The sequence below is a fragment of the Manacus candei genome, unplaced genomic scaffold, assembly GCF_025592945.1.
Source record: "Manacus candei isolate 608988 ecotype Guabito, Panama unplaced genomic scaffold, ASM2559294v1 h1tg000049l, whole genome shotgun sequence".
Taxonomy (NCBI): Eukaryota; Metazoa; Chordata; class Aves; order Passeriformes; family Pipridae; genus Manacus; species Manacus candei.
In genome coordinates, this window is record NW_026138097.1 from 18,672,983 (window position 1) to 18,684,112 (window position 11,130).

Here is an 11,130-nt window from a genome sequence, read left to right on the forward strand (position 1 = left end):
TATGCTTTCAGCTGGTACCATAAGATGACATGATAGAACTAGAGGTTCATTACAGTAAAAAAAACAAAAAAACAAAAAAACAAAAAAACAAACAAAAAAAAAAAAAAAAACAAAAAAAAACCAAAAAAAAAAAAAAAACAAACAAAAAAACAAAACTAAACTAACAAAAGCCAGGTTCTGATTTTAACTGTACATTTTTATCTCAGTAGGTTCAAGTGAACTGCACTGGTCTAATGAACCACAATTAAAAAAAGCAAGAAAAACATCCATCTCTAACACTTGATCAGGTTTACGTACTTCACCAGGATTTTGGTCATATATAGATACATGCAAACATTTAACGGTGAAGGTCTGAACTCATCTGAGTAAATTTATCTCAAGTATAAGGTGACATAAAACCCAGAGATAACTCTCCTCCTTATCCACATTATGGTATTTACTTTCTAGAATGAGCAACTTAAACTGCATGAATCACAAAAAGCAGCCAAATGATGGTGGTGGTGAGTGGTGGTTTTTCTTTTTAAATTACCAAAATCAAAGAGCTTTCCTAAGGCGTCTGTGTAAGCAGTAGTACAGTCTGGCCTACTCATCATAGCACAGTGAGCAAATATTGCTCAGAGTTTTGGACTGTTACAAAGCCTGATCTTCTTAGGAAAGACCAAAATTGAGACTGAAGTCCAGCTGCTGTAATCTTCTCTTCCACTCAAAGAAACTCCCATGTTGTCTTCTCATAACGGCAGCCAGTTGCAAATTGGTTTTGGACAGGGAAGTTCTTGTTCAAGGACTTACTGGTCCCCTCCTAGGAAATTTAACTGCAGTGAGCTAAGGTTTTAATGTTGGAGTCCCCCAGGTTAATATAAACTAAATATTTTATGTGTATAATGTATTTTTTTATACTGTGGGTGTGGATTTATGACTGCTACTTTGCTAAGACTAAGGCTAAGCTCCTGGTTTTATATTTTCTACTTTTTTCCTCAGTTAAATCATCTCATACTGAAGATTACTATGCTTTGAACTCAGTGAGACCTGTGTTCATTCAGTAGATCTAGAAACAAAATCCTTCTCAAGAGCTAGTTGAAGCAGGATATTATTTTTTGGAAATGTGAATAAAGTTGGCATGCCAGTTTTCTCTGCAGGAGTCAGCCCTTGTCAGTCACTTGTTCTTACAGGAGCACAGGAAAAAAATGAACAGTGTTAAGGAAAAACACAACCACCTTATTGTGGGACATGAATTACGGGATGGGAGTATTGGCTGGGCTTTTGTAAATGCTTGAATGTGAAGCTGATTCTATTGAGATTCTTATTGCTGGATTTTATTTTGCACACATAGTCTAGAAAACCAAATTTATCTCTGTAATAGTTCAGTTACTGAATACTGAGACCAAAGCAATAAATACAGACATGAGTCTCCTCATAAAGCTACACTGATTTGTACAATTATGCAAGATTTTATCTTTCTTCTGATCTGGTAATTGCTGCCCTAAAAGCCTGCAGGAATCATATATCTTGCATGCATTGACTAAGTTTAAGCAAATAGAGATAAGGATGTATTTATGATGAAGTTTTTTAGCCTTCCTTGGGCAAAACTCATTCATGGCAGCAGAAGTTTTATTTGCTAAATGCTGAAGACAAAGGCACAGAAACCCAGAACTAACGCAATGTCAAACTGTTCCAAAATTTTACATGGTTTTGTGCTAGTATTTGTCTCATTTATTGGTTTTCAAAGTGCTGGGTTTTCAAAGCATTCAGCTCAGAAAGGGTTACATTCACAACTGCACTCTGCAATACACTCTTTCCTTTACAAACCTACCAGAGCCTTTGCTGCCGGGGTATTGCACACACATGCAGACCAAGTGTTTGTGCCATTTCATACTGATGGTGACTCTCTCCCTGCTCCCTGTGGGGTAAGCAGCTAAAGTTACACTTCCAGAGGAAGCTAATGGTTCATGCAATCACCTCTTCTATTGACCAGTTTGTTTTTCAGTATTTTCACATACTCTGAACAGGCCAAGGACTTCACATAGCTGGTCACAGCTGCTGCACCAGTGATTTTCCCTGGAACTAGCCTTCAGGTATACAGTTATTTTTGTACTCTGAAATACTAACTTGCACACAGAAGTTTCCATTTTGAACACAAGTTTAAGAAAATTACTTTTATTTGTTGCTTGAAGAAAAAATTAATATACAGTTTGAAGTTACAGAAATTATTGTGCCACACTCAGAGCTGAGGTTGTACAGGTAAACATTACAGTACCCAAGATAAACATGATACAAGCAAATAACCTCCAGAAATAAACACAGAACACTACAGTATGTAATTATATTGGCTCACAGGCACAAGGCTGTGGTACAGTACAAGAGGTTTGTGTATAAAGAGGTAGTGGAAGTCAGTAAATATAGAATCCTTGTACATAAAGATACACATCAGATATTTCTTTCAGATTATACCCAGTTATCCTCTGGGGAGGTGAAGTATCTTTTGAGGATGATATAGGTTCTGGCCAGAATCTAATCTCATATTGACAGCTTCTGAACTTGCAAAAAGGCACCTAAAATGTCTAATCCCTGGCACATTTTCACGTTTTCAATAACTAAAATGGCACCAGCCTGTAAATTTTAAAAATCCTCCTCATTCAAAAGCTCTTTTTCAAGTTTTCTGGCTAATGACTGGAAGGGGTTACTTTTGTTTAAATAGCTTAATCCTTTTTCTATTAATAGATGACTATAAACAAATGTTATCTGACCTTCTATTTCATGACAGAACTGGGTAAACTCAGCTGTTCAGGATATGCCTTTTGGTGCCTAGAAGTATTTTATTACCGTATTTTCATAAAGCAAGGCTTTAGGGGAGGAACAGCTTTGCAAGAACATCCTAGCATATATGCATAAGGAGTGACTGGATTATTAAGGAGTGACTGATTATTACAACAGGGGGCTGTTGACACAGAAAAACCCATGTAAGGACGCACATAGGGTTTTCCTGCGCTTGAGGAGACACACGTTTCTTTCAAGACTATTTCTATTTCTACTCCAATTTCAAAAGGTTTCCTCTGTCTACAGTCAAGATTTTCCTCATTTCATTAAAGATGATGCCAATCTCAAGAAAGAAAAATAAATTACACTCCTATATTTCTCTGGAATTGTTTTAATGGGAAAGGCAGAATCTCAGTGAAAGTTACTAGGAACTCAAGACAGGAGCATTCACTTCCTACATCAAAATCCAACTCATTCAGGAGCAAAGTTTTCATTAACAGCGGCAGGAGCTGGTCTGCAAATGCTAAGTTCTCTTTTATGGAGAAGCATATCTGCCAAAGAAAAGTATGGTTTGTGTTGGGTTGTGGCGAATAAAGAAGAGGAAAGGATGGTTAGCATTGAAATCCTCTTCCATAACCATGCAGAGCATAGCAATGCCAGCAGTGGCAGCTGCAGCTTCCGTGCCTTCCTCATTCACTTCTACAAAAGCTTTATGGACAACTTCAGAGAGAAAGAGGTCACGTGCCCCTGACATTCCCGACAAGTCAGCCTTACCACTGTCAAATACATCCAACAAGCCCATAGCAGCTAAATCTGATTTAAGATCATAGCTTTCTTCCAGCTTAAACTTCGGCAAATGCACATTAACATCAGTGGAATATAGGTGTTCTGGACGTGTCCATTCCTGGAGCTTCTCTAAGGTAAGCTGCTTTTCCAGCTAGAATTAAAAAGACAGAGATCATTACATGTCACCAGTGTAGTCTTTCATTTTCAGTAGCATTTACAAGGCTTTATTTATAGAACACTATACAATGGTAAAGCAACTATACAAAAATGACCATACCCATATCTTTGATACCTACATATAGATCAAACAAATACTATTAAAATTAAGCAGAATCAATGCAGTTTTTACTTTACAAAGTGATGCAGACGTTTGCTTCTTGCTGCAATGTACACACGGGAAAAAAACACATTGATAGCAACACAGTCATTGTTACTGTTGAATCTAACTAAATGGAATTACCTAATTAAAAACAAGTAACAAAAATCATAATCAGAGAGCTCAAAGAAGCCGATGAGTTCCTGGTCATTTAATGGAAAACAGTCTCTCTACTTCATGCCTGAGAAAATAAAGATTTTCAAAGGTAATGAAAAAAAAGTTCTGTCATTAAAAACAATCAAGGCAAGTTTATTTCACAGCTAACTCTGTTTTCAACCTCCATCATGCTTCAGTTCAGCAAGCCAGAGGACACATGAACACAAGCTACAAAATCAGAACACAACTCCTCTTCCTGGTGCAGCACATGCACATATTCTTTATTGCTGTGCTAATAGAGAGTTGTCTAAATGATAGATATGGGGCTCTGAGAACACAGGTTCATTAAGGCTTTAATTTTTAATGGCTGAACTTAAGAACATTGAACAACTGCATTAGCTTAAATGGCTCACCTTCTGCAGCCCAGTAGAGTCATCTTCAATGTCATCAGGTAACAGGATGATCATACTAAGTTCTCTTCCATCGTAAGGCAGCTCTAAAACACGGACCTTCTCTTCAGGAATGTACCCAAAATTAAATTTATTTTTCTGATACATCATTTTCACTGTCTTTCTTTCTTTCTGGATAGATAAAAGGTAACAAAAGTAACAGTTGAGGAACTACTCATTTAAAGAACTGATAGGAAACAAGTAAGTTAAAACTGCATTTTTGCATAAACTTTTCCTCCATTATATCAGGTGATATCAGACTCCTGCCTGCCTGTTTAAAAACAGTTTGCTCTGAAGATATAATGAGTTTGTATTATATTTGCTTCTCCTTTAGCTTCTATAGCACAGACCTTGCAAGAACTGAATCAATTTCTGTGAGTTGCTGGACCTTTATATTGCTCTAGGCACAAAAATGACCATGTTAAGTAAACAAAGATCAACTCTGTTCAGCATAAAGCAGGTGACTGTATACAGTAACTTGTAAAGCTGTTAACATAACCAGAATACAGAATAAGAAAATGGAGCTTAACCAAAACATGCTATCATTTTAGTACAACTTACCTACCATCACAAACAGTCACAGTTCACAGCTGCTGAACTGCTAGAGGACAGAAATTCTGCTAGGTCCTAATCTATAGGTGAGAACTGTCTCTGACACTGTTCCAGTAAGTGAGACAAAAAATAGCTTGCTGAATACAGAAAAACACTGAAATCCATAAAAAAGTCCTTTCAGGTGAACTGAAAACATTCATTAAAGACTTTGTATTTCTTAATTATTTTATCTGTAAGCAAAGCTTCACTTTAGCACCTATATCATTTGACATTTCCATTAGATATATGCTACCAAGACAAATCTGTATTACCTTACTTAACTGAAACGGCATGTCAGTGGTGTCAGCTTCTTTAAATTTCTCTGCCCAGTTCCCTTTGAAATAAATAGCATTCACCAGCACAAGCTTGGTCGAGCTATCAACTGAGCCCTCAGACAGCAGATCAGGGATTTTACCTTCAGAGGCAGCAAAAAAAAAAAAGTGACAACAAAATCTTGTAATAAGTTGATGGTATATAAAAACATATATGAAGAAACTGATACCATGGGAATACTACAGATATAAAACTCTAGTCCATTCTGTAATGACATATATTTCAGTACCTGTCTCTCTACTTCACCATACTTTTTAACTTTTGAAACAGTTTTTTGATAAGTAATTTGATGAAAACATAATATTTTTAGCTTAAACTGTCACATTTGACCCATCATACAAGAACCAGAAAACACCCACATTAAGGATTACTGAATTTAGAAATACATACACAATACAGACCAAGACTGTCTAAAAAAAATTCTCCAACTCATAACTATGTTCAGGCATCTCTCCTGAACTCACAGGAGGCACTCACAGCCTGAACACACAAAAAAGGAAAACTCTCAGGACGTTGTTTAAACATCTTGCTTAGGTAATTTCTTGTTTCGTGAATACATCAAATGAATATCCCAGAGCAGAATTAAACTGTTCTAAAGACAGCAGAGAATAAAGCCTATTCCTGCTCCCAAAGTATGAAATGCTGCCAGTTACTTTATTAACCAAAGTAGTTTACCTTCAGTTTTCTGCTCAACCCACTGGTTAATTTCTTTCCTGGCTTCATCACAAGCCTGAAGAAAGTCAACTGTAGCCAAATCAGCTCCATATAATTTCCGTGTATTAGTCAGGAAATCCTAGATTTTGGAACGATAAGAACAGCTTTCACTGCACGCAGAGAAGAAAACATAATTATCAGGTAGATAAGAGGTACTCAAACAGATTGTCACCTGCTTCTAACAGTGCACTACCTGAGGGGGATTCTGAGGTTAGCAGGGTTTTTTCTGCTCTTAGAGTAAGCCTCATAGTACAGCAGCCACATCTACAGCTGATGGGGTTCTTACTGCAGGTGTTGCAATATTTACCTGTAATTCTCCTGAAACGGGCTCAAGCACAGATAGAATTAAAAAAACCTCTCTGAAATAGCTGAAGAGGGATAAAAAATAGCAACCTAGATGCAGACAAAATTATAGTTCGCTAGCGAAGAGGCATGTTGTTAAGACATACTGAGCATCCCCTACCAAATAAAGAACGTATTATTTAAATATTTAAGTAATGTGGTACTAGACCAATGAAAATCCTAAAAAGCTGATTGCAACAGAAACAGAACTGCCTGTATCCTAAACTGCCTATCCTAACTGCCTGTATCCTCTGCTTGCAACAGAGTGGAATGTTATGATAGTTACTGTAAACTAAAAACCTACACAAGTGATTTCTCTCTTGAGCCCAAGAGCAGCAGAAGTGAACATGCAATGAAAAGGGTTTGCTGTGTAACATCCTTTAGGTGAGATGCACAGATGCCTACAGCTATGAAAATGCATATGCAAGCAGCAATACTTTTGTCAGCTGCCCAGTAACATTTAGAAATATGCCCGGAAATACTTGTACTTCATAAATACTCAAATAGTAGCATTTTCCCACCAGGTTCCACCACACACCATCATGTGGTGCACCAGCATACCGGCAAAAAGCTGTAGGACTTCTCTCCGAAAAGCCGACTGGCAAGTCGTAAGAGATAGGGAGCATTGCTTCTGTTTATATCCATTGTCAGAGTCTGAAATCTTGAATGAATGTCTTCAACTTTGTCAAAATGAAGTGTCTGAAATAAAAGAAATTAACTAGCTGCTGTTAATACTGTCTTAAAAGAATTTAGAGTGTATCTCTAGGGTAGGTCTGATCCAACAGGTAGGTAGGTTGAAGAAAGAGAAAAGAAGAGTCTGGAAGCTGCTTAGAGACTTCTGTAAACCTCCAGGAATGAATCAAACTGTTTCTTGGTGCTACACAGCCCATGTCAGTCACTTGTATTATGCTCCTCGTTTATGCACAGTCACAGCTGAAGCTGTTGATCAGAACCCCAAGTCCTGTCTGTATGATGTCTGTATGCTTCTCCATGGACCACTGGGCCCAAGAACTCATTCCCATGTGGGGAATAGAAGAGAGAGATGGTGCCATGGAGACACTTTTGCTTTATTGGTTCCCCCTTTGGCCAAAGAAAACCTGGGGTTTTGCTTTTCAGAACATACAATCACCACTAGCACAGGTGAGGTCTTGAAAAAACTTGGAAAAATTGTCTTTTATAATTTTGTGAAAATATAATTAAATAACAAAATAAATGAAAAATCAAATGCATTACTGAAATTTCTCTTTACCAGTACTTCCTTTTCCAGAGTCAAGCTCTCTGGCCAAGGCTTACAGATATGACAGCACAAGCTGCCAGACCTCATGAACAGGGAAGGCTAGACCAAAGTAGGGACATTCACATCCTAACTTAAACCATGCATTTCACAGTAGGAAGACTGCTATGAAGCAGTCATTGGATTCAAAGGAAAGCCTTCACTTTCTCTCACTGGGTTTTTGGTCAGGCCCTGCTGCCCACCTTACTGCAAGATGTGCTGCACAGATGAATGGCTGAGCAAAAACATCATGTAGGCAACTTACAGTAAAGATATGATCACGGAAAAAAATTTCTGTATGCTTGCAAACAACCCTCAACAATTACTAATCACTGCCTCCTTAATTAGCACCGTGTTCATAAGTAAAGTATTATGGTACAGGAACATGTCTCATTGAGGGTGACTGAGTTGAAACACATTTATTTCCCCCAAGTTCCTTTTGCATGATTTTTGCTGTCAGTAGGTTTATCCTAGGTGGGGCTGTCAGTCTGATTACATGAAAAATGTTTCAAGTCTGTTTGAACACGGAGCTAGAAAGTAATTTTATTGTCTTGTTGAGTAAGCACAGCAACACTCAACGGCATAAAACAGTTCCTCCTAAAGTCCAGAATACAAAGGTGAAATTATTCATAGGCAATGATGACTCCAATGAAAAGTCTCATACGCCCTTTTACAGGCGTTACCCTAACAAAGGTGCAAAAAATAATAGTGAGGAAGTCTCTTTTCCATGCCAGAAACACTCCTATGTGCACCATTTTTCACAAGGAAGTTTTTTTAAACTATCTTACCTAATCTAAGGCTATGCTAAAGATAACCATGCAAGCTTAGCTCCTCAGAGATATCTGAGTGCCTAGCTGACTAAGATATTGATACCACATATCTCATAGTTGTTACACTTTAAATATAAAACTATATATTACGATTGTGCATTTTACAAAATACACAGTGTTATAACAGTGAACATACTATCAGTGACCTTTTGTGATAAAGTAATAGTTTGTCAAAATCTCTCATAAGGCCTTGCTGCTGAAAATTTTAATCAATTTAAAAGGAGACTGATTAATGTAATTAGTTTCCTACTTTGAGAAACAACAAGTGAAATTAAATGAGCAACAAGGGCCATAGAAGATATAGAGAGAGGGCTCTGGAGCAGGGCAGGCAGAACATAACTAACTGCAGAAATGAATCTGAGAAAGACTCAGTGTACATGAAAGAAATCTTGTCCTGAGCATATAAAAATAATGCTCTCTTTTCATCTTTCCTGCCCTAACACACAACCATTTTTAATGTGAATAACATATAATGTGAACGAATTTTATTTGGTTTTTACTAACCTTCAGCACCTGGGCCTCTGTATTACCTTTGGCCCCCAAAAGTACCATGGCCAGAGCAGCAGAGACACCGACAGGAGAGAAGAAAACATTTCCTGTTGGGTTGGCCTCACTAAACCTTCTGAGCAGATCAAGTGCAAATCTGCTGTTGGCATTAGGCAGGTTCTCCATGGTTATAGCTGAAAAATAAAACAATTGATAAGGACCCTGGGAAACACTCTTCAAACACCTTGCCTAACTCTGTGTGACTCAGAGAGTAATGTCTGGATTAAACAGATTGCAGTTGTGAATAGAAACAGCAAGAATATCAGTCAGTGCGTTCTCTTCTCAAAAAAAAAAAAAAATCAGTCACATTGAAAAAGCAGGGGATTTTTTCCACGTAAATTGTATATTCCAACCTTTCTTATCACACTAACTTTAAAGAATCATAGAAAAAACTCCTTGCCTTCAGATCTGAAATTTGAAGTCCATGTTCTGGCAGGACTGCAAATTAAAGTCCCTCAGCCTCACAGACCCAGCACATCCCGAGGATCTCACTCCAGCAGCTTTCCCCCAACTCCTCTACCCACATCCTGCACAGAGGACATTCGCAATATCTGCTCAGGGGCATTCAGACTCCTTTCAGCAACCTGCCCGTCTTCATGGCACAAAAACCAGGCCCTGAAAGGTGCTAATCCTGCCAAAGATTCCGGGTACACTGACCTTCAGCACGTAAAACACCGCTGTCTTCTCCAGCCTGCGCTGCCGAGAGCAAGAGAGCTGCCTGCCCGCTGCATCCAGGAACAAACACACCCGACTCCCAAGGGGGCCGGGCGGCCCTAAAGGCTCGGGCAGGGAGAGCGGGGTTCTCAGAGCTGCAGGTGACCTACCGGTCAGCGAAGGCAGAAGCGAAGTGCAGAGCAGAAAAAGCGTCAGGACTGACACTGCACGGTCAGAGCAGCGATTCATTTTGGGGAGATGCTCACGAGGAGGCCCTTGGAGCGGGTGAAAGGTGGAAGGGCTGTGTCAGGCACAAAAAAACACCCAAAGGCCACTGGCAGTACTGCTGGATGCGGTACAACCTTCCTGCTCGCCCAGCTCAGATGCCGGCTGCTCTGTGCTTGCTTGCAGCCGGACTGTCGGTGTGGCTGTTTCTGTCCTGGACCAACTGCGTGGAAGAGTTTACACCACAATTTGCGTGTTTCCTGCACAGTCTTTCTACAGGAATTGCAGAATATCACTTTCAGCTTCCTCCGACAGACGGGTAAACAGCCGGCAGCTTTGCAACGTTCTTATCGAGCTCTATGCTAAAGAACGCCCACTAACATCCCTAAAATTATACGAACCCAAAGCGTACTTTCACTTTCGTTTACTTAGAACTCCGCTCTGCGCAAGCCTTCCACCCAAACCAGCTGTTTTACAGCCTCCATCCAGGCTGCCCAAGAAGCGCCCCCCGCGCCGCAGAGACCACACCGCTAGGGAAGTGCGGAGGAAAAATTTCCCCGTCTCGTCCCGTTACCGCCTCTTTCCTGCAGGATGCCCCGGGGAGCCCCACGGAGCCGCAGCGCAGCCAAGGGCCGCCTGGCCGCCTACCTACCGGGGCGGCGGGAGCGGAGCGGGATGGGATGGATCGGAAGGAGCCGAGCCGGGCAGTGACACCGCGGGGACACCCGAGGGGACCCTGCCGGGGCGGGGGGGCGGAGCGAGAGGCGGGGCCGCAGGTGTTACCCCGCGACCGCGCTCGTCCCGCTGCCCACGGGGGAAGCCTGGGTGTCCCGGCGGAGGAAAGGGGGAGCTTCGGGAGCGGGAATAACCAACAGACCTCTCCTGCGCGAGCGGTACAGGATCGAGGGTTTTTTAGCCCCGTGGGACAAGCGCACCGCGGCCGCTCGGGACAGCGCGTCTCTGTCTTCCCACCCTGCGTCTCTATTTACGCTCCAAATTTTAGGTCAGTCATCTTTGCCTCTTTTTTCCCCCATATTAAAGAAAGTAAAAGCATGGAGGGTTTTCTTCGGCTTATCGCGATCTTTGATCTCCAACAGCCCTCGGTCTGGCCACCAGAACACACAATGCCTGTACTGATTTCGGGTGCACAGCACCAGCCCT

At 40.6% G+C, this 11,130-nt stretch overlaps 1 protein-coding gene across 3 annotated transcripts; it reads right to left on the minus strand.

The window, feature by feature from the left end:
- Positions 1–1,296: 1,296 nt before the first annotated feature.
- LOC127476489 (leukocyte elastase inhibitor-like) lies at positions 1,297–10,936 on the minus strand. 3 transcript variants are annotated; one of them, XM_051799456.1, is made up of 8 exons: positions 10,618–10,674; positions 9,915–10,192; positions 9,049–9,224; positions 7,003–7,140; positions 6,061–6,178; positions 5,325–5,467; positions 4,426–4,593; positions 1,297–3,691 (listed from the first exon to the last, which is right to left on the minus strand). In XM_051799456.1, the coding sequence occupies exons 2-8, from the start codon at positions 9,991–9,993 to the stop codon at positions 3,290–3,292; spliced, it is 1,224 nt and encodes a 407-aa protein (XP_051655416.1). In that variant the 5' UTR covers positions 9,994–10,192; positions 10,618–10,674; the 3' UTR covers positions 1,297–3,289. The 3 variants fall into 3 exon arrangements, with proteins under 3 accessions (XP_051655416.1, XP_051655417.1, XP_051655418.1); XM_051799457.1 differs by lacking the exon at positions 9,915–10,192 and having other exon boundaries at positions 10,618–10,936; XM_051799458.1 differs by lacking the exons at positions 9,915–10,192; positions 10,618–10,674 and adding an exon at positions 9,748–9,909.
- Positions 10,937–11,130: the final 194 nt, after the last annotated feature.